The following is a 24330-nucleotide window of genomic DNA, read 5'->3' as shown; positions in this document are numbered from 1 at the left end:
TCTGCAAAATACTAGAGAACGATAATCAGGCCAAATGTCCCCAGACTCAAAGGCCAACTATTTGAGCCCAATCCTATGCTTTCCTGTGCATGGATAGGTTCCTCCTGTCTCTTTTCAGAAAAAATAAATCATGAAGATTAAATTGTTTCACTACAGTGCTTCATCGTATCTAGACAGAAACATTCATACTAGAGGAATTAAGAAAAAAACCAGTGCCAAGTTAGATGGGCCTGTGTAAATAATGATAACTTGGAAACTTTCATTTTGGTAGTGTTGAGAAAAGACTTTGCTGCTGTGGAGAAATGAGTTCCAGAAGAAAATTTTAAAATACAATACCTGTGAGTTATCTAAATCTACTGAGAGTTTTCTGAGTCTGATTCAACAGAATTTTCAACTACGTGATTTTTAAATGCTTTCTATGAGCTTCATTACAAAAACACTATTAACCATAAAACTATGCAAACGGGAGCAGGTGTGTTAAGCCTTATTTGATGGGGATAATAGAGTTTGGCATTGCATGAAAGCGAGTATAAATGCCACAGGAACTGCAAGCTCTTCAGAACAAATCATGACAGCAGTGCAGAACCATGTGAGCATACACATTTGTGTTGTGCATCAAAGTTAAGCTAAGACTAGGCCTTCAAAAAGCTGCGTCAGAAGAAGCTGTTATTCTATGGGGTGGGTCTTCTTCGGCTGTACATGAAAACTCCACCCTCAGATCTTAATAGTTTTGAGGCTTAAAAGTGCCAAAACCTATAGCTGGACTCCTTATCATTTATTTATTTATTATTTATTAATTTAATTTGTATACTGTCCTTTACCCGCAGGTCTCCGGGTGGTTCACAAGATAAAATTGCTATATAAAAACACTAAATACCTAATAAAAATTAAAAAAAAGAACAACCCAATAATGCCCTCTTCTGCAACACATTGCTCATTAAAAGGGCACTGGATGTCAATCAGCCAAAGGCCTGGTTAAAGAGGAATGTTTTTGCCTGGCACCTAAAGGTGTATAATGAAGGTGCCAGGCGAACTTCCCTGGGGAGAGCCTTCCACAAACAAGGAGCCACTACAGAGAAAGCCCATTCTCGTGTTGCCACCCTCTGGACCTCTCAAGGAGGCGGCACATGAAGAATGGCCTCAGAGGATGATCTCAGGGTCCAGGTAGGTTCATATGGAGACAGGCAGTCCTTGAAGTATTGCGGTCCTGAGCTGTTTAACACTTTATACCTCAAAACCAGCACTTTGAATTGGGCCCAGAAACTAATTGGCAACCAGTGCAGTCGGACCAGGATTGGTGTAATACGTTCAAATGGTCTTGTCCCAGTGAGCTGCTGAGTTCTGCACTAACTGAAGTTTCTGAACCATCTTCAGAGGCAGCCCAACATATAATGTTGCAGTAATTTAATCTTGAGGTTACCAGGGCATGGACAACAGTAGTTAGGCTATCCCTGTTCAGATAGGGGCATAGCTGGGCCACCAGCCAAAGCTGAAGGAAGGCACTCTGTGCCACTGATGCCACCTGAGCCTCAAGTGACAGCAACCCCAAGCTACGAACCTGCTCCTTCAGAGGAAGTGTAACCCCATCAAGAGCAGGCAACCTCCCAGCCATCTGGTCTAGGGAACCACCCACTAACAGTGCCTTCGTCTTATCTGAATTGAGCTTCACTTTGTTGGCTCTCATCCAGTCCATTATCAAGACAAGACAATGGCCCAGCACTTCCACTGTCTCACCTGCAAAGGAGAAGCAGAGCTGTGTGTCATCAGCATATTGCTGACAAACATACTCCAAACCTCCAGATAACCCCACTTAGCAGTTTCATGTAGATGTTAAACAGGACAGGGGAGAGAATTGAGCCCCACATCGAAGCTTCCACGGGGCTGAAAAATACTCCCCAAGCAACACCCATCCAAGGAGGACTGCAACCACCGCAAAGTGGTGTCACCCACCCCTAATTTGGATACCATGGTTGAGGGTATCAAAAGCCACTGAAAGGTCGCAGAGAAGTAACAGGGACACATTTCCCCAGTCTCTCTCCCAACAGAGGGCATCATACAGGGTGACCAAAGCAGCTTCTGTGCCAAAACTGGGACTAAACCCTGATTGAAATGGATCTAGAAAATCAGTTTGCTCCAAGAGTGCCTGGATCTGGTCTGCAACCACCCACTCTAGAACCTTGCTCAGGAAAGGGAGACTAGCAACTGGCCAGTAGCTTGCAAGATTTTCTGAATCCAGGGAGTGTCTCTTGAGAAGTGGCTTTACCACTGCCTCCTTCAAGCAGGCAGGGACCACCCCCTCTCGTAAAGAGGCATTAACCATCTCCCTGGCCCAGACAGCTGTCCCCTCCCTGCTGGCTTTTATAGGCCAAGAGGGGCAAGGGTCAAGAGCGCAAGTGGTCTCCCTGACTGAGCCAAGGACCTGGCATTCAGCAACAGCAGCCACAGACCCGAGGGCTGGCCGATAGGACAACTGCAATTCCCCAGGTTGGAGGAGGGGCTGGCACACGGCACAGTCACCAACTGCCCGTGTTGTGTGCCCCTTACTCGGCCTGCCCCCCCATGCCATACCTCCCCCTACCTTGAACCACTGTGATTGGGGGCCCCTGCTCTCCCTCACTTCTCTCCTCTCAGGCACATCCAACAAAGAGACCTGACTTTGGCCACAAATAAGTTGTCAGTTAAAAACAGTTTAAAATAATTAAGACCATTAAAAGCAGTTGAAAACATTCTAAACAGATGGGGAATAACAGCCACCCAAGCCAGCAGTCCTCCAACCAAGGTCATCTGGCTGCCTCAACTTCCAAGGCTGCCATCAGTCAGTCAGTCTGCCAGGGCCCTGCCCAAGGCCCAGTGGAAGAAGCCTTCCTGCCAAGCAGGGGGCTAATTCTGCAACACTCGCAGCAGATGGTCTTCTGTGCTGGGCAGCCGCAGTCCTTTAAATAGCAATATCCAGACAATAAACAGAGAGCTACTGCTTCTCTGCACACACAACCTGCTCAATTTTAGAACAATGTTCTTGGACGGCTTAGACTTTCTCCTATGTTACATGATAGAAATGATGAAGATTTCTTGTGACAAGACCAACAGGCCATCTTTACTTTTGCACATGGAGGATCACATCTGCACTACTACCATGTGCAAGTCCTATGACTGTATTTATTATCTATCACATTTATATACTGCCCTTCCTTATCAGGAGCTCAGGAAACATACGTGGGGATTATCCACTTTTATCTTGCAGTGTAATTTTCAGTATGGTGTGCAACTTTTCCCCATGAAATGCTCTAACTACTAAAATCCTTCAAAAAAATACTTTTCCATGTGTCAGCAGTTGTCAGCTTTTGAAACATCATTCACATGTTTTCTACAAATCAAGGACACAGGCAGGAACAGTGTGTGCTATTGTGGGAAAAACTAGAAAATTCAAGCATTTCCAACAAAGATTTGTGATTTAGCAGCAGCTTTCCAAAAACAAAAGCTCTTGGCTCATAGTTCCTACTTCCTATTATGTGGAACTAAACACGCATGCACTGCATATTGACAATAGTTCTGGTGCCTGACTTTGCAGTGTTCCTGTGGAAAACAAGGAAGAGGGTGATGTGCTACATAAGTTGCTCAGCAATAGTTTTTTTAAAAGGTCATCCTGTTTCATCTGGGTCAGCTGAGTATGAATTCCACATACTCATTTTTCTCAACCTAACTAAAAACAGATTATTTTTAACCTATCAATGCCATGAACAGCAATAAGGTGATGACTATGGCTCATAAATCCCATCGTTTCCAACATATTTTACATTCAATCAAAGTAAAGAAAGCTCATGAACTATAGTGGGCTTATTCCAAGACAATAAAATGTTGACAGGCCCCTTCTGTTCTGCAGAACTGAGATAACACCCTGTACAGAGACTTTTTAAAAGACTGACTAAAGTATGTCTGCAGGAGCTATTTATTTTCCTGACACATGTTACATAAATATTAAGAGTTGTGTCATATTTAAACCATTAATAAATATATTGGTGGTATAAGCTTCCTTGAGCCAGTGTCCCCTTGGTCAGATGCAAGATAAAGCTACTTCCTATAACTTGAGCAAAGAGAAAAGAAAAAAATAAAAGAATGTTAACAATGTGAGGTCAAAAAGCCAGGCAATGCAAGAGATAGCACTTTGGGACCTCTGGGCAGGTGGCACACAAGGATTACTGCAACCAGTGAGGTAGCCAGACCAAGTGTCTCAACCTGCTGCTTCAAGCTGGAAGCTATGAGCTGCTGCCTCCCCCCCCCCCCCCCCCGGCCAGTGGTTCTTTTCAAGAGCTTGAATATAACATAGAAAGAACCAAAGACCCATCAAATCCAGCATCTTGTTCCCACATCAGGTGGCCAACCATATGCCTATGTAAAGCCCACAGGCAGGACATGAAAACAACAGCTCTCTCTTCTTGTTGCTCCCCAGCAACAGAGGCAAGTTCGAAGATGGTCTGTACTGTACAACTCTACCACCATCGTAACTAGTAGCAAGGGGATTCATAAGAAAACAGCATCCTTCACACAAAACAGCATAATTCACATAACCAGGAGTTTTAAAATTGCAATTCATGTTGCTTTGTTACTAGTTTTAACTCCTGTGAAAACTTATATTCCATAACCCATGTCTATGATTATCTCATAATTACAGTAGCTTTAATACAGTGGTACCTCTGGTTGCGAATGGAATCCATTCCAGAGGCCCGTTCACAACCAGAAAAGAATGCAACCCGCATCTGCGCATGTGCGGAACACAATTTGCCGCTTCTGCGCATGCATGTGACGTCATTTTGCGCATCTGTGCATGCGCAAGCGGCGAAACCCAGAAGTAACCCTTTCCGGTACTTCCAGGTCGCCGCAGGACACAACCTGAAAAAACATATCATGAAGCAACGCAACACAAGGTATGACTGTCCTGGACATTAGGCAGAGTTATGATAACTTAATTACCAAATTACTTCTCAGTATGCAAGGCCACAGCAGAAATAAGTTTAACTGCTATTCTACTTCCATCTGTGAATATTAACTAAAAACAGAACTGCCCACACACTCAGCACTTTCTAGTCTTTCATTTATCTGGGGAAAGGTTCGATGAAATTTAGTCCTTTTCAGACTTCAAATACCTTTATAGCAATAAAGAAAAAGAAGGGCTCAAGAAAAATTTAGTCTGCTTGACTTTAAGAAACTGTGAGAAAATTCAGGGACACCAAGGACTCTATACAGGAATTGTTTTAACTGCTTTGAATTAACACAAAAATCAACATTAAGAAGGAATCTACAAAGAAGCACCAGCTCCTGTATCTAAGAGCAGCTCCAACCTCCAAATATTATCCCACAGTTTTGACAGGTTATTCATTTGCAGCTGCTATCTATGGAGAGTTCTTGGCTGAAACAGTAGAGTCATTAGTATGCTTGGCAGAAAACTAATATCCTAAAGAAACCCAGCCAGATGGGTGGGGTGTGTATAAATAAATAAATACTTATTATTATTATTATTATTATTATTATTATTATGAAGAAAAGAAAATCCTCTACATGTCAGAAATATGGACTGTTGTGACCATGGCATAAAGGAATGTACTCATCATTACAAGCTGTGATAATGAGATCATAGAATCATAGAGTTGGAAGAGACCACAAGGGTCATCGAGTCCAACCCCCTGCCAAGCAGGAAACACCATCAGAGCACTCCTGACATATGGTTGTCAAGCCTCTGCTTAAAGACCTCCAAAGAAGGAGACTCCACCACACTCCTTGGCAGCAAATTCCACTGTCGAACAGCTCTTACTGTCAGGAAGTTCTTCCTAATGTTTAGGTGGAATCTTCTTTCTTGTAGTTTGGATCCATTGCTCCGTGTCCGCTTCTCTGGAGCAGCAGAAAACAACCTTTCTCCCTCCTCTATGTGACATCCTTTTATATATTTGAACATGGCTATCATATCCCCCCTTAACCTCCTCTTCTCCAGGCTAAACATGCCCAGCTCCCTTAGCCGTTCCTCATAAGGCATCGTTTCCAGGCCTTTGACCATTTTGGTTGCCCTCCTCTGTACACGTTCTAGTTTGTCAGTGTCCTTCTTGAACTGTGGTGCCCAGAACTGGACACAGTACTCCAGGTGAGGTCTGACCAGAGCAGAATACAGTGGCACTATAACTTCCCTTGATCTAGATGCTATACTCCTATTGATGCAGCCCAGAATTGCATTGGCTTTTTTAGCTGCCGCGTCACACTGTTGGCTCATGTCAAGTTTGTGGTCAACCAAGACTCCTAGATCCTTTTCACATGTACTGCTCTCAAGCCAGGTGTCACCCATCTTGTATTTGTGCCTCTCATTTTTTTTGCCCAAGTGCAATACTTTACATTTCTCCCTGTTAAAATTCATCTTGTTTGTTTTGGCCCAGTTCTCTAATCTGTCAAGGTCGTTTTGAAGTGTGATCCTGTCCTCTGGGGTGTTAGCCACCCCTCCCAGTTTGGTGTCATCTGCAAATTTGATCAGGATGCCCTTGAGTCCATCATCCAAGTCGTTGATAAAGATGTTGAATAAGACCGGGCCCAAGACAGAACCCTGTGGCACCCCACTAGTCACTCTTCTCCAGGATGAAGAGGAACCATTGATGAGCACCCTTTGGGTCCGGTCAGTCAGCCAGTTACAAATCCACTGAGTGGTAGCATAGTCAAGACCGCATTTTACCAGCTTCTTTACAAGAATTTCATGGGGCACCTTGTCAAATGCCTTGCTGAAATCAAGGTAGACTACATCCACTGCGTTCCCTTCATCTACCAGGCTTGTAATTCTTGACATCTTGTAATACACAAATTCATGGATAATGTGAAATATAGAAATCGTTTATACACGAGATTTTCCTTAACCAAGTATTTTTCACATACTTCTTTATATATATATATATTTCTTTTTATTAGTTTCAATTCACTATACAACACCAAACACTAATAAAACAAAAAAGACAGAACGAAAGAACAAAAAAAGAAAAGAAAAGCATTACATAACAAAAAACGCCAACAAATTAAACATACAATAACTAAATAACACAACAATAGTTGACTTCCGTTCAACTCGGTTTTGGACTATATTACAAAAGGTTTTCTTTCTGCAGTTTCACTTAATCTCTTTACGTCACAGGCGCTATATCGAGCCTACTGTGATTTTTAAATTTCTTACATCTTTTTCAATATATGTCACAAATTTATTCCATTCATTGTTAAACTTTGTACCTTTTTGGTTTCTATTTTTTTGTGTCATTTTTGCCAATTCTATGTGATGGGAGGTTTTGCTTCTGCACATGAGTTTGGCAGACTGCTCTGAGCTGAAGCATTCCATCCTCACCCATCCTAGAATGTTCAGTTCATATTGAGTTCATGAAACATTGTACCCTGACCTGTTCTTAATGCATGGTTGACCACATCTATGAATGTGATGGTTATGCCCTTTTAAGTTTTGTTATATCACTAGTTTAATAAGGAGTATATCAATCGTTAGTAATAGTTTAATAGGGAGGTTTTCATACCTGTCCTACTCTGTGTTCCTTTCCCAACCTTTAATCTATTGATGATTAATGCCTATATGTAACCCTTGCGTATGATTTGTGTCAACCAATCAGCAACAAGCACATACGTGGCAATGCTGTAATATTCAATAAAAGGGACTCTCTGAGACATGCTCAGGAGATGCCTCCCGTATGACACTTGTCACTTGTCTGCCGTTTATTTCAACCCAACATCTATGTATTCAAATAATTTAATTTGCCAATCTTTTACAGTTGGGGTTTTTGGTGTCTTCCAATTTTGTGCTATTAGTATTCTAGCAGCTACTGTTGCATATTGGAATAATATTTGGTCTTCCTTTTTACTTTCTTCTCCAATTATCCCCAAAAGGAAGGCCTCGGGTTTTTTTGTAGAGGTATATTTATTTTTTTTAATTCATTGTAAATAAGTTCCCAAAACTTTTTAATTACCTCACAAGTCCACCACATGTGGTAAAAATTGCCTTCCTTAATTTTACATTTCCAGCATGTTTTGTCTCCGGTTTTATACATTTTTTCTAATTTTACAGGTGTGATGTACCACCTGTACATCATTTTTTCCATGTTCTCTCTAAGTCTTATACAAGCTGAATATTTCATACCTTTATTCCAAAGTTTCCTCCAACTATCGTACTCTAAATTGTATCCAAAATCTATCGCCCATTTCACCATTACTTCTTTTATTTCTTCATCTTTAGTATCCCATTCTAGCAACTGATTGTACATTTTGGATAGGAGTTTTGATTTGCCTTCCAATATTTCTACCTGGAATCTGGATTTTTTCCCCGTTCATCCCGATCTTTTTGTCTTCGGTCCACAAAGCGTTAATTTGATGAAATTGAATCCAACCTGTTAGCTTATTCTTTATCTCTTCATATGATCTGATCTTCCATCCTTTTTCTGTTTTTACTAACAGATCTTCATAAGTCCATCTTTCTCCTTCAATATTTATTTTTGTTTTTGTTAAGATGTCAATTGGCGATAACCACCAGGGAGTGCTTCTTTCCAGTAATTTTTTATTTCTCTCCCATACTTCCAGCAGTGGCCCTCTAATAATATGGTTAGAAAATCCTTTGTGGACCTTTTCCTTATTGTGCCACAAATATGCGTGCCAGCCGAATCTGATGTTGAAACCTTCCAAGTCCAACAGGTCTGTGTTCTTTATAACAATACATTCTTTGATCCAGCAAAGGCACAAGGCTTCATAGTATAGCTTCAAATTTGAAACCGCAAATCCTCCCCTATCTCTTTGATCCGTGAGTAATTTAAATCTAATTCTCGGCCTTTTTCCTTGCCAAATAAATTTGGAGAGTACTTTCTGCTAATCTTTGAATACTGAGGTTCCACTGATTATCGGTATATTTTGGAATAGAAAAAGCAATTTCGGCAGTAAACTCATCTTAAATGCCACCATTCTTCCCAACCAAGAGAGTTTTATCCTGTTCCAAGTATCCAAGTCCTTCTTTATTTCTTTCCAGGTGTTTGTATAGTTATCTTCCATTAAATTTATATTTTTCATAGTTAGCCAAATTCTCAGGTATTTTACTTTTTTTATTACTTTAATCCCAGTCTGTAATTCAAGATGATTTCTTAATTCTTCCTTCATATTTTTAGTCATCATTTTAGTTTTTATTCTATTTAATTTAAAGCCGGATAACTTTCCAAATTCCTCAAGCAATTCTAACACTTTACCAACACTTTTTTGTGGATCTTCTAGCGACAACATCAAATCATCAGCATATGCTTTCAGTTTATATTCTTTTGCTCCAATTCTTATTCCACATATCTCTGAAGTTTTCCTTATCTTATTTACAATTATTTCTAACACCATAATAAACAAAAGAGGTGACAGAAGGCACGCCTGTCTTGTACCCTTCAAAATTTCAAAGGAGTCAATTAAATTATTATTAATAATTAATTTAGCTCTTTGGTACGAATAAATTGCTTTTATTCCTTCCAGGAATGTGCCCTCTATCCCTGCTGTTTCCATACGTTTTATTAAGAATTGCCAGGATACATTATCGAAAGCCTTTTCAGCATCAATGAACATTAATACTGCGGGAATTTCATTTTTACATTCCAAGTATTCAATAATGTTTATTATGTGTCCTATATTGTGTTTTAATTGCCTATTGGGTAGAAATCCGGCTTGATCATTATGAATGAAGTTCATAATGGACTTTCTGGGGATGGAATTTGTCTGGGGACATATTTGCAAATCTGGGGACTGTCCCTGGGAACCGGGGACGTCTGGTAACCCTATTCTGGAGGATTCGCCAATCCTCTCAATTATATTTTAGGAGGGGCAAGAGTACCAGAAGAAATTTGCAAAAATTGCCTCCCCTCCACGTCTGTTAATATCAAAAAACCTTCTGTGGATAGAAGGACAAGACCTAGGCTTTTGCTTTGAGTTTTCACTTTTTTAAAAAAATGAGGCCCTCTGAATACCATTGGGGAAATGTTGATTAGACTACTGTTCAGAAGAAGGAAATAGCTGAAATATTGCAATAGAGCTGATGTGCACATCATTCCCACTACATTGCTGAGGTTAGTGTACATGTCTATAGATTCATATGAATCAAAAACAATTTTCAGCAAATAGACTTGTTCTGGGTAAAAGGAGCTGCAAAGAGGAAGGTTGTAACGATTTTCAGAATCTTAGCCCAGTTCACCTGAGAGATGCTGGCCAACTGTTTTGATCAAGATTAACTTGTCCTGCCCATAAAACTACAGGCAGAAAACAGTCACAGCAGACCACATTTTTAAAAAATATATATATATTCTTCCTTTTATATATACAGTGGTGCCTCGCAAGACGAAATTAATTCGTTCCATGAGTCTCTTCGTCTAGCGGTTTTTTCGTCTTGCGAAGCAACCCTATTAGCGGCTTAGCGGCTTAGCGCTATTAGCGGTTTAGCGGCTATTAAAGGCTATTAAAGGCTTAGCGGATTAGCTGCTAAAAGGCTATTAGCGGTTTAGCGGCTTAGAAAAAGGGGGTGGGGAGCAAAAAAAATTCTCAAAACTGGCAAGACATTTTCGTCTTGCAAAGCAAGCCCATAGGGAAATTTGTCCTGCGAAGCGCATTGAAAAACGGAAAACCCTTTCGTCTAGCGGGTTTTCCGTCTTGCGAGGCATTCGTCTTGCGGGGTACCACTGTATTTGCCAAATAAAATAAAAAAATCCAAATCACAATACTTCTTAAAATGAACCAACAATTTCAGGTTTTTAATAAGGGGGTACATCAATCCTTGTTTGGGATCCTATCTGAATATTTTGCTGTCTATACTGAAAGCTGTATCACTAATTAGCTGCTTTTGGTGTTACTGGCATTCTGGTGAACGATGCTGAAGTCTCTGAGAAATCAGTCACACTAGTGAATCTTATTGCCTTACCTGTCGAGTGCTGTGCTAGTAGGCATACTCCTACCAAACCCATGCACGGGCATCTGGCGGAAATAGGGAATGCAGGAGAGATTGGCAGCAATGATGGCCAATGAATCTGAAGGATTCACAAAAAAACCATTTTGACCTAGGATCATATAGCGGTCCTGGAAGAGAAAGAAAGCGTATTAGGGGTAGGGCAGAAAAAATAAGTAGAGAGGTTCATCCACAAATGTAAAATTGGTCATCTTCATGCTGGGGCTTTCTACATTCCCTCACACACAATCCAGCAAAAGGGTGGCTCATAACTCTTGCTTGGCTCCAGTCTCATAGCACTGAGATACATGTACGTATATGCTTCCCATTAAAAAATAATATTTCTATTGATTAGGCTTGACTAGGCTGTATTGTGTTTTTAATATTTGGTTGGGAGCTGCCCAGAATGGCTGGGAAACCAAGCCAGATGGGCGGAGTATAAATAATAAGTTGTTGTTGTTTCCAAAACTGAGGGGAAATTCTAACTTGTTTGAATACATTTGGGGAGCATTTTAAATCAGGGGAAACATGATTTATAATAAATTTTATATTTCATAACATTATACTGTCTCTTTCTCACCCTAAAACAAATCTTTTCTGGAGGGATCATGGTCTATTTATTGGCTCACATGGAGTTTGATTAAGATAAAAGGGCACTACCATTCTACACTAGAAAATCAGGAAAGAAATATATTTCACTAGCAACATTTTGCAGACCCAAGCACAGTGGGCCAGGAGTCACTGAGGGGAGGGATTTGGAAGTGTAGAAGCAGAAAATGGCTGACACCAACTTGGGATCAAAAGGCAACCACATTATTGATTACAGGTGTAAGTTGGTTTTGGCATAGGCATTGGATATGTATCCTGAATCAGCCAACACAACTGCTGGCTGATAACTCCGTCAGGGTCAATCCTGGAGTTAAGCCTCCCCCCTTGACACAAATCAAATCCTGCCAGGTCACCATTTGAAATCTTCTACTGCCCACTAGCCCCGTCTGGGCTTTCAGACAGAACTCTACCCCTGGACTTCTTTACTGGGGAACCCTGAATTTTAATCCTGAATCTGGGGGTGGGGCACCAACCCACCTCCTAGCTTTTGAGTAAGGATCAAAACCAACGCCTTTTTCCACCAATGTTGTGACAGTTGCTATGAGGAAGGGAAATCCTCCAGACAGGCCCAATTTGTCTACAGGCAAATTCCTCCCTGGCCCCAAAGATGGCAACCGAGTAATTCTACAGCAAGGCCAGACATGTGTGCTGCCCTCTTACCTCCAGGCAGAGCCACAACATACAAGGTGGGCAGGTGGGGTGTCCATTCCAGACTGCCCTGCCTGCTTGCAATGCAGCCAGCTTTTATGCCCCAGTGGCGTAAGTGACCAAAGACTGGCTCTGCCAGGTCTGTCGTCAAAGCACTGCCCCACCCACCAGGGCCTGGATTGGTCTGCTTGAATTTTGAAGGCAATTCCGTCAGGCCCTGTGGCTGGCTGAGGCCAACCGAGATGTCAACCTGCTGCACAGGCAAGTCTTTTTATCATCACCACCACCACCCTCAGCTCTCCAGGAGCTGCGCTGGGCTGCAACTACCACTGCTTGGAAACAGTAAATGGTCTTTATCTGTAAGATAGATTTTGAAATTAGACCCTTACTCAAACTTGCTACTCAAGAGTGGGGCTATCAACTGTTTCCTTTATACCTGCTTGAACCATGTAGTGAAAGGGGAGAACTCCCGGCACTTCTTGCCTATCAGATCATGCCCTGGGAATCTTCCATCCACCAAGCAGGAAGTCTTTCCAGGCAGATCAACCCAGAAGGGAAAGGATCAGAAGCTACAAGAGGAGAGTGGGAGCAATAATTGGATTGAAGAAGCCATTCCAGTTTCACTACTCTGTCCCCTGAAATGGAGATGCAACCTAGAGTGAATAGAACTGCGCCCTTCAAAGAGGAGATGAAAGTGTGCCCCCAAAGTAGCATTTCGAAATACTCTTTGCCTCCAAAGTATCTTTCTGTTTTAAAGTAATATTTGTACAAGCTTGCATTTATTTAGTTCCTCCATTAAAAAAAAGACTTTGTGGTTGCAGTACATGTTCAAAACTGTAAGCCTCACTGAATTTAACATCTATGTACCATATTAGCCCAAAACATCTATGTACCATATTAGCCGCACCCGCAAATAAGCCACAACTTTAAAATTCATGGGGTGGGGGGAAACAATACCTCAGCTGCTTCTGGGTGGGGGAGTCATGCCGCTTTGCTGGTAGTGTAAGGTCGCGAATATAAGCCACACTTTAACTTTTCACGGTCAGAATTTTGGGGAAAACGTGCAGGTTATATTCAGGCCAATATGAAATATTATTTTTCATTTCCAGCAGCATGAGAGCTGGTTGATAGTTTTAACTTGTGACCTTGTGACCTTTGTGTAAGCAATTAAAGTTGAATTGATTCAACACTGAGTAATCTTTGAAAAACTGAGCTGCTCATAAACAGCAGAGAAATTTTCAAGGGCATAGCTGGTAGCTAGATCTTCAGTTTCTCCCACATTTTTAAATAGGCATTTATTTGAAAGTCCCTCTGTGAATGTCAAAGTTGAACAAATAAAGACAACTCTTAAACTACCAAATCTGATCTTACACAAATACCTACTCCATCAGCATCAAAAGCAGCTCCAAAGCCATACTCTCCTCCTTTCATTGCCTCCAACAAAGAAGTGGCGTATGTCAGGTTCGGGTCAGGATACTGACCACCAAAATCCTCCAAAGGAACACAGTCAACTGCAGAATTAGCAGGAGCTCCTAATTCATCACACAGGATTCTCCGGACATAGGGACCCATCACTACAAAAAGAATTGTTTTCCAATTTAGGGACCATCTTTTAATTAATGTCCAGATAGAACACCCACCATTTTGACCAAACAGAAATGGGATGAATTTATATTAAACAGGACATCATAAACTTCACTACAAGTTATGACAGAGGCTTCAAAAAAAAGAGGACAGTTTTCTGTTGAATGAGAAATATTCCCAATCTGAAAGGGAGCACTGGAATATCACAAAGCACAGGAATCCAGTTGTGCTCAACATGTCTAACAATTCTACTAAATAACCCTTTTGATAGCATTCAAATCCCTTCTTCATAAGAAGCCATTTATCTCTATTCAGATAAACAAACGCCAAAGCAAAACGAGCAGAAAGTCACATGATACAGTCTTAATAGAGTGTTTGTGGAAAAGTATGTGTTTAAAAATGCCTGTACATTACAGTCATATGAGGCCAGCAATTATGTACCTTCCATAGCTGGCATAGTCAAGTAAGAAAACTTCACCAGAGTGTCGTGTCTGAATCTGCAGTTATTGAAGGCGATATTTCACACATGAACCTGGGGTTCCCGGAAACTCTCTGTTTTAAGAACTGCCTTTATTCCATAACATTAGAGTTTTGTGGAACGAGAGAAAAAAGACATTGTCTCATTCCATTTTTATACCCAGGGCAAAGCTATGGAGTTTATTAATACAATATGACCTGTCCCTTCCTATGACTGTTCTTTATCAGGACCAACTCAATTCAATCTTAAATTTTCATCTGAAGAAATATCCTATCTTTACATAAAGTTCCTTTCACTCAGACTTGTCTCTGACATAGGAGATTTCTCAGTCTCCGTCTTCACCCCAACCACGGGGATAAAAATACTGAGCTATGTTGTAAAGAAGGGGTAGTCAACCTTTTTATATCTACCTCCCACTAATGCATCTTTCTTGATGGTAAAATTTCCTTACTACCCGCCAGCGCTCGATGGAAGGAGGATTCAGTTTGTGCTGTAGAACTTTCTACTGCCCACCTAGAATCCTGAAACACCCACTAGTGGGCAGTAGGGACCAGGTTGACAACCCCTGTTGTAAAGATTACTTGGATAATATATTTGAAACATTTTGAACACTGTACTTGTAACATTAACAGTGCAATCCTGTTTGCTTTCTCAGAAGTAAGTCTCAATGGGTGGTATTCAATTCAGTTTTACTCAGAGTAGACCCATGTAACATGAAAGAACCCATTAATTTCAATAGATCTAATCAGAGTAAACATTAGTTGAATAGCACCCAATGTGTTTAATGTGTTTATTCTAGTGAGCATTGTTTAGGATTGCTGTATAAATTATTACTGCATAGCAACTACCTAGCTATCATGCTCATGTTTGAAACAACATTTTATTTTCATTATATTAGCATTTTACATGTATAAAAATGAGCCTCCTTACCGCCATTCATGGCATCAATTCTGATCTTAAGTTGATTTGGCCCTGTTAGCAACCCTCTGATGGCACTGAAGTCAAAGACAGTCCGTAGAAGATTGAGGTAGACTTCCACTGAATCTATTATTTCAACTGTGCAAATAAAGGTCCAAGAAATATCTAGTTAGTGTATGTTGTCTTTCAGCAACTGAAAATAGATGGCACAGAAACTTTGGGGCCTAATCCCTCTACAATGCCTCAAGCAAATACAGTAGCCAAGTGCCCACAAAAATACTCCTGTTATTGTGGGGTGATGTCAGATGCCTCCTATTGTCAATATTCTAAATATTCTAGGAGTAAGCAAAAATCCTATTTGCGAAGTGAAGGCTAAGCAAGGTGCCATAATCAAGGAGGATACCCAAGAGATAGGACCACAGGCAAGGGTAAATTGGGCAGTCGTATTGTCTAGGATGAAATTAGAGATGAAGTGACACCCATGTTCCAGCAAAAAATCATTTATTTATAAGTATCACAAGCCAGCCAACATTTATTACCGCTGTCCTGTTGATTTCCATAGTGAAGTTAAGCACATGTTCATGTCTTTCCCATCATATTAAATTGGATTTGGTGCTTAATTCTGGCTGGATCGTATTTATATCTATTAGAAATGTCCATGCTCCCTTTTCAAAAATGTTGCCCACTATTTAAAATAGAACAAAATAATAACAGCAACAACAAATAAAAATAGCAGTTGTTTTAAAAGCAAACAAACAATTGATTTAGAAACCTAAAGTAATAAAAACAAAAACCTACCATAATCAAAACTGAGTAGAATGTAATGAAGGAATCAGAATGTAACGCTAAAGTTTAAAGCTCAGCAAGTAGAAGCTAAAAATGAATATGCCCGGTGAAATAAAGTTCTAGAAGCTAACATGAAATAAGAATACAATTAAAGTAAATACAGTGAGTTACAGGGCTGGGCTGGATGTCAATCATAGCCTGTGAAACATTGACTCCAAAATGGCATAATAAGGTGTATCAAAGATTTCCTGAAACCCTCAAATGATCATAGGGGGAAAGCCCTCCTAAAGATTGGAATGGACAATCTAACTTCATTGTAAGAGCTGAGCAGCTGGGAGACATTATATTCACATGACAACATGGAGACCAAAGCTATGACAAAGAATACAATACTGTACCACGAAAAGGCTTGAATTTGTTCTCCAAATCAAATTCTTGTCTTCCTAGCCGAGATAAGTCAATTCTCAGGTCCGAACAAATGGCATATTCTTCAAGGGTTTTGCTGATCTGGTAGATTTTGTCAGAAACAACATCAGGAGCTGGTCCTGCAATTATAAATGCATACATTTATAAAGTCAGTACAGTATAGGTAGTTTGAACACACTCAGAAAAACTGCTGGAGTAAAATATGCTCAGGATCAGAGTATTGATTTGGTATAGTGTTAAACTGAGAAACAATGCAAGCTTAAAATAGTGTCACACATATCAGCAGTACATGAAAGTTATATTGTAGATGTTTGTAGCCTACAGAATGCTTCCTTTTATCATTGTCTTGAATTCTAATGGGTCAACAGCCTAAGTCTCTGGCCTCTGATCTCCTAAGAAATGTAATGAAGCCCTTTGAATTTGGTGAATAATAGTTAATTTTCCTAGTCTACTACATGGAACTAAAAAGAAGAAAATACAAGTGCATTCAAAGAAGCTTTGACCCCAAAACTAATACCCCAATTCAGTGAGATAAAGCCACATGCACACAAAGCCTCTCATACACTAAACTGACACGCATGCATATATCTGCTGGCATAGCAAAATCAATTTGAGCCCTACGGAACGAAATGGATGTTTCTATTGATGCAAATGAGAATATGCACTCATATTCAGGACTACATGAAACTGAACTGCCAGAAAAAGAAGGGTATATGTTTCATAAATAAATGTCATACAATTTTCTATGGGCTTGCACAACACCCTACATGACCAAGTAGGGTGACCATCCAAAGGACTTCCGTGTATATAAAAATGAGACTTCATACTAGTAGGTTTCAAACGACACCAGATTGTGCAAAAGACAATAATAATGTATAAAATATCTAAAAAGAAGTTGGCAAAACCTCCAGGACATTTGATCACTGAGCACCTGTTGGTTTCTCTAGGATACAACCCACTAAAATAACTGAATCTATTAAAATCTTAGACTGCTTAGAAAAATATAGAAACAGTATTTTTGAATTTTTAGACAAGTATAAAAGTCTATTTTCAATCTGCTTTCTTCAAAACAATTGATAACATAAATCTTAAAATTACATACCTCCATTGGCAACATTAAACTTAACTCCAAATTCTCCTCCAGGTCCTCCAGGGCAGTGACTAGCAGTCAGAATAATCCCACCGGCTGCTTTGATCTTTCTGATAACGCAAGAAACAGCAGGGGTGGATAAGATGCCATTCTGACCAATAACCAATCTTCCAATCTAGACGAGCCAGATAAAAAGAACAAGATCACATTTTGTTGGCATGGGGTTGAGTTACTGAGTGATGCTCAATGATACCAAACAAACATAATGAAGAAACAGTGCCATCTATAAGTTCAGTATACAAATTATGTTATTTAAATTATTTATTAATTAAAAGATTTCTGTATTACCCTTCACCAAAAATGGTCACAGGGCAGCTAACAAAAATAAAGTAATACAAGCAACAAGTGGCAGGAAAAGGGGTGTGTAATGGTTCTAGGGGTTGCTTATGCGTAAGCTTGTCCCAACCTCTGGCTGGGTTGCCTGAGTGAACCTTTCCTGTCCGGGCAGCCACTCGCCTGTGACTGTCTCAATCGCTGGCAGAATCCGTCAGTGGGCGTTTCTTAAACTTCTTCCAGCAAAGAAGCTCTTTGACACCAAGTCTTCTCCTACTCTCCCTGCGCGGAAGCCTTCTGCGCAAGGAGGGTGTAGGCAGCGGAGGACCCTTCCTCTCCCCGCTGGTCCCCGGCAAGGAATCATGGGACTGCCTCGCCAATTCCCCCATCTGCCCCCCTTCTCCACTGGAGCTACGTTGATTCTCTTCCCCAGAAGACGGGCTGCCTCTCCCACTCCCGGGACGCTCTCTGGGATCCCTTTGGAGCTTGCTCTCTCCCTCGGACACTGATGGCAGTTCCCTGACAGGGCGTAATGGGCTTCTATGCGCTTTGTCATTGACCTCTGTCATAAGACTTAATGAACAGCAATATTAAAATGATTCTCATGTTACTTAATTAACATAATCATAAAAATGATTTCTGCAACAAAAAATGTATTTTTTTAAACCCTGGAATCTAAAAGAATATAATGTTGGGGTGAGACATAACTTCAGTGAGGAGATAGAATCCATGCTGAAAAATAAGTCATGTCAGACTAACCTGATCTCATTTTTTGACAGAATTACAAGATAATTCTGCAGATTATAACTTTTGTAGATATATTATATTATTATATAGTAGATATAATTCATAGAATCATAGAATCATAGAGTTGGAAGAGACCACAAGGGTCATCGAGTCCAACCCCCTGCCAAGCAGGAAACACCATCAGAGCACTCCTGACATATGGTTGTCAAGCCTCTGCTTAAAGACCTCCAAAGAAGGAGACTCCCCCACACTCCTTGGCAGCAAATTCCACTGTCGAACAGATCTTACTGTCAGGAAGTTCTTCCTAATGTTTAGGTGGAATCTTCTTTCTTGTAGTTTGGATCCATTGCTCCGTGTCCGCTTCTCTGGAGCAGCAGAAAACAACCTTTCTCCCTCCTCTATGTGACATCCTTTTATATATTTGAACATGGCTATCATATCACCCCTTAACCTCCTCTTCTCCAGGCTAAACATGCCCAGCTCCCTTAGCCGTTCCTCATAAGGCATCGTTTCCAGGCCTTTGACCATTTTGGTTGCCCTCCTCTGGACACGTTCTAGTTTGCCAGTGTCCTTCTTGAACTGTGGTGCCCAGAACTGGACACAGTACTCCAGGTGAGGTCTGACCAGAGCAGAATACAGTGGCACTATAACTTCCCTTGATCTAGATGCTATACTCCTGTTGATGCAGCCCAGAATTGCATTGGCTTTTTTAGCTGCCGCGTCACACTGTTGGCTCATGTCAAGTTTGTGGTCAACCAAGACTCCTAGATCCTTTTCACATGTACTGCTCTCAAGCCAGGTGTCACCCATCTTGTATTTGTGCCTCTCATTTTTTTTGCCCAAGTGCAATACTTTACATTTCTCCCTGTTAAAATTCATCTTGTTTGTTTTGGCCCAGTTCTCTAATCTGTCAAGGTCGTTTTGAAGTGTGATCCTGTCCTCTGGGGTGTTAGCCACCCCTCCCAGTTTGGTGTCATCTGTAAATTTGATCAGGATGCCCTTGAGTCCATCATCCAAGTCGTTGATAAAGATGTTGAATAAGACTGGGCCCAAGACAGAACCCTGTGGCACCCCACTAGTCACTCTTCTCCAGGATGAAGAGGAACCATTGATGAGCACCCTTTGGGTCCGGTCAGTCAGCCAGTTACAAATCCACTGAGTGGTAGCATAGTCAAGACCGCATTTTACCAGCTTCTTTACAAGAATATCATGGGGCACCTTGTCAAATGCCTTGCTGAAATCAAGGTAGGCTACATCCACTGCGTTCCCTTCATCTACCAGGCTTGTAATTCTGTCAAAAAACGAGATCAGGTTAGTCTGACATGACTTATTTTTCAGAAATCCATGCTGACTATTGGTGATCACAGCATTCCTTTCTAGGTGCTCACAGAATTTCTGGTCTGCTCCAGAATCTTCCCTGGTATTGATGTCAGACTGACTGGGCGGTAATTATTTGGGTCCTCTCTTTTCCCCTTTTTGAAAATAGGGACAACATTTGCCCTCCTCCAGTCTGCCGGGACTTCGCCTGTTCTCCAGGAATTCTCAAAGATGACTGCCAGTGGTTCTGAGATCACATCTGCTAGTTCTTTTAATACTCTTGGATGCAGTTTATCTGGCCCTGGAGACTTGAATACATCTAAACTAGCCAAGTATTCTTGTACTATCTCCCTAGTTATTCTGGGCTGTGTTTTCTCTGCTGAATCATTTGCTCCAAATTCTTCAGGTCGGGCATTGTTTTCTTTATCGGAGAAGACTGAGGCAAAGAAGGCATTGAGGAGTTCAGCCCTTTCTGTGTCCCCTGTTTGCATTTCACCATCTTCTCCTCTGAGCGACCCCACTGTTTCTTTGTTCTTCCTTTTGCTACGAACATACCCATAAAAGCCTTTTTTGTTGCTTTTAACCTCTCTAGCAAGCCTGAGTTCATTCTGTGCTTTAGCTTTTCTGACTTTGTGTCTACACGTGCTGGCTATTTGTTTAAATTCCTCTTTGGTGGTTTCCCCCCTTTTCCATTTTTTGTACACATCCTTTTTTAATCTTAACTCAGTTAAAAGTTCTTTAGATAGCCACCCTGGCTTCTTTAGGCACCTTCCATGTTTCCGTCTCATTGGTATTGCCTGAAGTTGTGCTTTTACTATCTCCCTCTTAACAAACTCCCAGCCATCATGAACTCCCTTTCCTTTTAGTATTACTGTCCATGGGATCTCACCCAGCACTTCCCTAAGTTTTATGAAGTCGGCTTTCTTAAAGTCAAGAAATTGAGTCCTAGTATGCTTGGCTGCTCCTTTCCGCTGTATAGTAAACTTCAGAAGAGCATGATCACTTGCGCCTAATGATCCTTCCACTTCTACCCCATTAACCAGGTCATCAACATTGGTTAGGACCAGATCTAAAATGGCTGTTCCTCTTGTTGCTTCTTCCACTTTCTGGACAATGAAGTTGTCTGCAAGGCCAGTGAGGAATCTGTTTGAGCTTATGCTCTTGGCTGAGTTTGACATCCAACAAATATCCGGGTAATTGAAGTCCCCCATTACTACTATCTCCCTTCCTTTTGCATGCTTGGCCATCTGTTCCAGGAAGGCATCATCTATGTCCTCCGTTTGGCTTGGGGATCTATAGTAAACTCCCACAATGAGGTCACTGTTATTCTTCTCTCCCTTAATTTTGACCCAAATGCTCTCACTTTGGCTTTGAGGTTCTAAATCTTGGATCTCTTCACAGGTATACACATCCCTGACATATAACGCCACTCCTCCTCCTTTCTTGCCTGGTCTGTTTCTCTGAAATAGATTGTATCCCTCCATTTTTACATTCCAGTCGTGGGACTTATCCCACCAGGTTTCAGTGATGCCTATTATGTCATATTTAGTTTGCTGTACCAAGAGCTCAAGCTCATCTTGTTTATTTCCCATGCTTTGTGCATTAGTGTACAGACACTGAAGTCCATTAGTCATTCCCCCGTGTCTCTTATTTAAGGATTTTTTCCTCCCACCACTAGGTCTGCTTGCTGTTTGCTCCATTTGGTCTATGACATTTGGATGATCATCTTCATCAATTGATAGACTCCTACCTTCAGGAGCACTGTCTCTCTCCCCCACATTAGTCAGTTTAAAGCCCTCCTGATGAGGTTTCTGAGTTTTTTGGCAAAAACATTCCTCCCAACCGTTGTGAGGTGCAGCCCATCGCTTGCCAGAAGTCCATCTTCAAGAAACTGCAGTCCGTGATCTAAGAATCCAAACCGTTCCTGTTTACACCATTTGCGAAGCCAGCTGTTTACTTCCACTATTTTCCCCTCTCTCCCTGGGCCACGTCGTTCAACTGGGAGGACAGATGAGATGACGATTTGTGCATTTAATTGCTTCAATTTCCTGCCCAGAGCCTCGTAGTCTCTTTTGATCTTCTGGAGGCTATTGCTTGCAGTGTCATTGGTTCCCACATGAACCAAGAGGAAGGGGTATTTGTCAGTGGGTTTTATGATTCCTTGCAGTCGTTCAGTTACGTCTTGGATCTTAGCCCCGAGGAGACAGCACACTTCCCGAGACATCTTGTCAGGCCCACAGATCACTGCTTCTGTTCCCCTCAGTAGGGAATCCCCTATCACCACTACACGCCTCCTCTTAGGTTTGGTCGGGGTTCTTCCGTGAGCGGTCCGTTCCAAGGTCGCCTGCACATTCCCTGAGGACTGACTTTGCTGCTCATCTTCATATACCTGATCGACTGTAATGAGGGAGAGATCCTCAAATGGATTGTATGAACATTTTTACAAAATTGAAATCAGAAAATGTGCAGATTGAGAATCATGTCCTAAATTATAAGATTAAAAGATATGGTAACTAGAAAAGAGTTATTGCAACCTAGCATTGTCTAGAATGATGTGATGCAAGAGCCAGGGTGGCATAAGCAGATCTGGGAAGTGTCAGAGATAATTGTTGCCTCTTCATTGCTTTTAGAATAAGATGTTTTTATTCAACTTATTCAAACATTTATTTGAGTGTACTCATTTCAGTAAACTATAGCTTGGCCATTTTTTAATAAGATGCTTCTAACCTAAAAGCAATTCTTTACCTTAGCATTAGCAATTATTGATGCTTTATTTACTTCAAAAGAGCAGATGCCTAACCACAAAGTAAACTTTACAAGTACACATGATGTAGCTACACGGTTGGAACCTGAACACGTATCTATGCACGCATCTATGCCTGTTGGTTAAACAAACATACAGTGCTATTGCCTGTTGGTTAAACACTTGTCTTCATCAAGTAAGGAAGTGGATTGAATCATACAGTGGATAGGAGCACAGAAATTAGGGTAGCTTGTGGTCTGCAATAAAAATGTTCTGCTGATATGTCAATAAAGTTATCTAGGGGGGCGTTTGACCATATTTGTACAATGATTAGTAAGGGAAATGGGATGTTATTATGCTAATTAAACAAACAAGATACGCTGGGGACTTTCCACGCCTTTTCTGTAAGGGAGGGGGAGAATGAACTTCGAGACTTTAAATACTTGTATAATTTCCTGATTCTGTGTGCCTCCTCTGACACTTTGTGTAACCAGGTCACCCGCTTGCAAGCATAATAAAGCTTTCCTAATTCACCAACTTGTCCAAGGTCATTTTATTAAGGATCCAGAAGACTCAAAGTCTTGATGGACCATTTTTCATATCTAACAGGAAGCCAGAGTCCAAATCCCTACTCAGCCATAACACCATAATATGGTTTAAAGCATGCCATGACAGCAGCCACAACGCAGGAAATGACTTCGACTGGGTCTCAAACCCTTTGGTGAGTTAGGGACTTCCCCTCCATGTGAAGACAGGCTTTGTCGGATTGAGGAACAAGACAAATAGAGGCTCCAACCTCTGCTGCCTTGCGGCTATACTTATTCATGAGAAAGGCTATGGGAGTAAACCCTGAGGAATAACCTGTACCTGCTGCCTTGCAAGACATCTTTGGGAGAAGAAAGGGCTCGGGAGTCAACCCTACACAAATCCAAGTCCCCAAGACAGGTAGATGGTGTCTCATACACCTCCTTCCAACAACTCCTGCAGCTAAGCTTTCCTTTGGACCCTATCAGTGAGGCTGAGAGAGGGGTCTTGTTGTCTGGCCAGTCCAGGACATCCATAACACTGCCCAGGCTTGCACTCCAGGGAGGTCACTTCAGTGGTGCTAATACAGCAAAAAGAACGCGGGGGACAGCAGTCACAAGTTACTAGCCTCTGCAGCCACAGCAGGCACTGTGATTCTCCTGTGCTTTGACTTCATTCCATTGTCTTTTGAGACAAACAGATGCCAGCAACTCTGATTCAGTAAGGAAGATGTGCAAAAAGAGTTGATATGTATGAGGTTTGCGTCCACATTGTAGTGCTTATCTGGGCCACCCAAAGCTACTAATTTTGCAGTAAGACTAGAACTGGTCAGAAATTTTGTGTCATCGAGTGGTCTTCCAATCTCAAATAGTTTTTTTAAGAAGAAATGCTACTAAAATCAAACTATCATTACAAAAATGTACCAGTAAATTAAATTGCAACACTAATTTACATCCTTTCTTAGTACAGTCATTTATTAGTTTATGTAGCGCTCTAAAGTACAGATATTCAGCTAAGAGCCTGACATTATTAAGAAAAATCTGCTGTCAGCTATCCTGGTCAATGACATAACAACACTAAATTTAATGAGAAAGAACTTATCCCATGTACTATGCACAAAAAACTGCACAGCAAAACTCTGTATGGCTAGATTG

The 24330-nt window shown here is 41.2% G+C and overlaps 1 protein-coding gene across 2 annotated transcripts in view; it reads right to left on the bottom strand.

Annotated features, from left to right (window-relative positions):
• PGM5 (phosphoglucomutase 5) overlaps positions 1–24330 on the bottom strand; it is a 125430-nt gene that overhangs the window by 48426 nt on the left and 52674 nt on the right. For both annotated transcript variants that reach the window (XM_083403455.1, XM_083403454.1), the window contains exons 2-6: positions 17524–17686; positions 16394–16540; positions 15222–15347; positions 13613–13803; positions 10949–11103 (exon numbers count right to left, since the gene is read on the bottom strand). In XM_083403455.1, the coding sequence (XP_083259581.1) occupies positions 10949–11103; positions 13613–13803; positions 15222–15347; positions 16394–16540; positions 17524–17686 (782 nt within the window). The remainder of the gene's footprint in view (positions 1–10948; positions 11104–13612; positions 13804–15221; positions 15348–16393; positions 16541–17523; positions 17687–24330) is intronic.

The sequence above is a fragment of the Podarcis tiliguerta genome (genome assembly GCF_965153285.1).
Source record: "Podarcis tiliguerta genome assembly, chromosome: 11".
NCBI classification, from domain to species: Eukaryota; Metazoa; Chordata; class Lepidosauria; order Squamata; family Lacertidae; genus Podarcis; species Podarcis tiliguerta.
This window is presented reverse-complemented; position numbering and strand designations above follow the sequence as displayed.